Raw genomic sequence first — 1,859 nt, forward strand, 5'->3', positions numbered from 1 at the left:
ATCCCACGTCAGCCCCGACTCCGTGCAGCTGGAATGGAGCGTCCCCGCGGGCTCCTTTGACTCCTTCACGGTGCAGTACAAGGATGCACAAGGCCAGCCGCAGGTGGTGCCCGTGGACGGTGGGTCGCGCTCCGTGACCGTGCCCGGGCTGTCGCCGTCCCGCCGCTACAAGTTCAACCTGTACGGGGTGTGGGGGCGGAAACGGCTGGGCCCCATCTCCACTGATGCTGTCACAGGTGAGGATGTTGTGTGCTCCATTCATGTCCAGCTCACAGTGGTATTGGCATATTGTAGGAGCTATTCATGGCTCCTCTTGCTTACAATCGTTATGCTTGTGAAGGAAACAATTCCTTCTTATTGGTTTGGCAAGTCTGTATTGTTGGGTGCCTGCTAGTTTGGATGAAGCATGGAGGTGGAAATGGCTGATGACTGTTGCGTTATGGATGGATGGAAGAATGGCTGGAACAGTTCTTGAATAAATCTGTGCTCAGAGCTCAGCTGAATGGCAGAATGTCTGTTGGCTGGGTTGTTGAATAGATGGAAGGTTGATCGGGTGGATGTATTTGCAATGAATTACTTGTCCTGCATTGCTGCTGTAGCTCCAGTAGAGGAGGAACCACCTTCCCCACCACGCCTGGGTGAGGTGACGGCATCCCACGTCAGCCCCGACTCCGTGCAGCTGGAATGGAGCGTCCCCACGGGCTCCTTTGACTCCTTCACGGTGCAGTACAAGGATGCACAAGGCCAGCCGCAGGTGGTGCCCGTGGACGGTGGGTCGCGCTCCGTGACCGTGCCCGGGCTGTCGCCATCCCGCCGCTACAAGTTCAACCTGTACGGGGTGTGGGGGCGGAAACGGCTGGGCCCCGTCTCCACTGATGCTGTCACAGGTGAGGGCAGGAATTGGCACCTGCTGGGCTCTGGGTTTCCTGGAGATAGGAAGTGAAACATGGCCTGTGCTGGGGATCTTGATTTCCTCTGGCCATGAGATGTGCTGTTGGGTGCCTTTATTCGGGAAGGATCCGTGAAAAGTTGCGCTTAAGCGTGAAAGGACCGGTGAGGAATGGAAGGAGTGATGGCTGCCCGTATAAGATTGTGGCTGTTGGAGTGTTTGTTTGAATGGATGGGCGGATAGATGAAGGATGGATACTTTAGGAATACTTTAGGAATAGGTGGATGGATGAAGAATGTGTAGGTAGATCCTTGGTGCACTGATACAGTGGATGGATATGTTCACACATGAATTAGATAATTCTTGGATGGAAGAAGGAGTAAGTGTTGCTTGCTGTGTTGAACTGAAGATGTGGCTGCGTAGAGAAATGAGTGTAGAGAAGTACAGAGAGAATCCTTGTCTGAATGGTGGGCCAGTGACCTGGATGTCTGGATGGTGGTGGTGTGAAGGAATGGCAGTTGGGTGAGATGGTTCAAGTGAGGAGAAGACTGAGAATGGATGGAAAAGGGAACATAGAAAGAGAGGGTGTTTGGACGGATGGACGGATGAATGGTGGGATGTGACTGCTGGGCAGGACCGTGCTTCTATCCTGCACTGTGTCCTCTGTATTGCAGCTGCAGAAGAGGTGGAGGAGCAAGCGCCATCCCAGCCACGCCTCGGAGAGCTGACAGCATCCCATGTCAGCCCCAACTCGGTGCAACTGGAATGGAGCGTCCCCGAGGGCACCTTTGACTCCTTCACAGTGCAGTACATAGACGTGCAAGGCCAGGCGCAGGAGCTGCACTTGGAGAGTGGGTCCCGCACGGTGACCGTGTCTGGTCTGCTGCCGTCCCACCCCTACAAGTTCAACCTGTATGGGCTGTGGGGGCAGACACGTCTGGGCCCCATCTCCACTGACACCGTCACCGGT

At 55.0% G+C, this 1,859-nt stretch overlaps 1 protein-coding gene across 1 annotated transcript in view; it reads left to right on the forward strand.

The window, feature by feature from the left end:
- Positions 1-1,859, forward strand: part of LOC104913619 (tenascin-X) — a 28,699-nt gene that overhangs the window by 21,330 nt on the left and 5,510 nt on the right. Inside the window, 3 exon segments of the mRNA XM_031556049.1 lie at positions 1-236; positions 600-887; positions 1,564-1,857. Of these exon segments, the coding sequence (XP_031411909.1) occupies positions 1-236; positions 600-887; positions 1,564-1,857 (818 nt within the window).

This window comes from Meleagris gallopavo, chromosome 18 (assembly GCF_000146605.3).
Source record: "Meleagris gallopavo isolate NT-WF06-2002-E0010 breed Aviagen turkey brand Nicholas breeding stock chromosome 18, Turkey_5.1, whole genome shotgun sequence".
NCBI classification, from domain to species: Eukaryota; Metazoa; Chordata; class Aves; order Galliformes; family Phasianidae; genus Meleagris; species Meleagris gallopavo.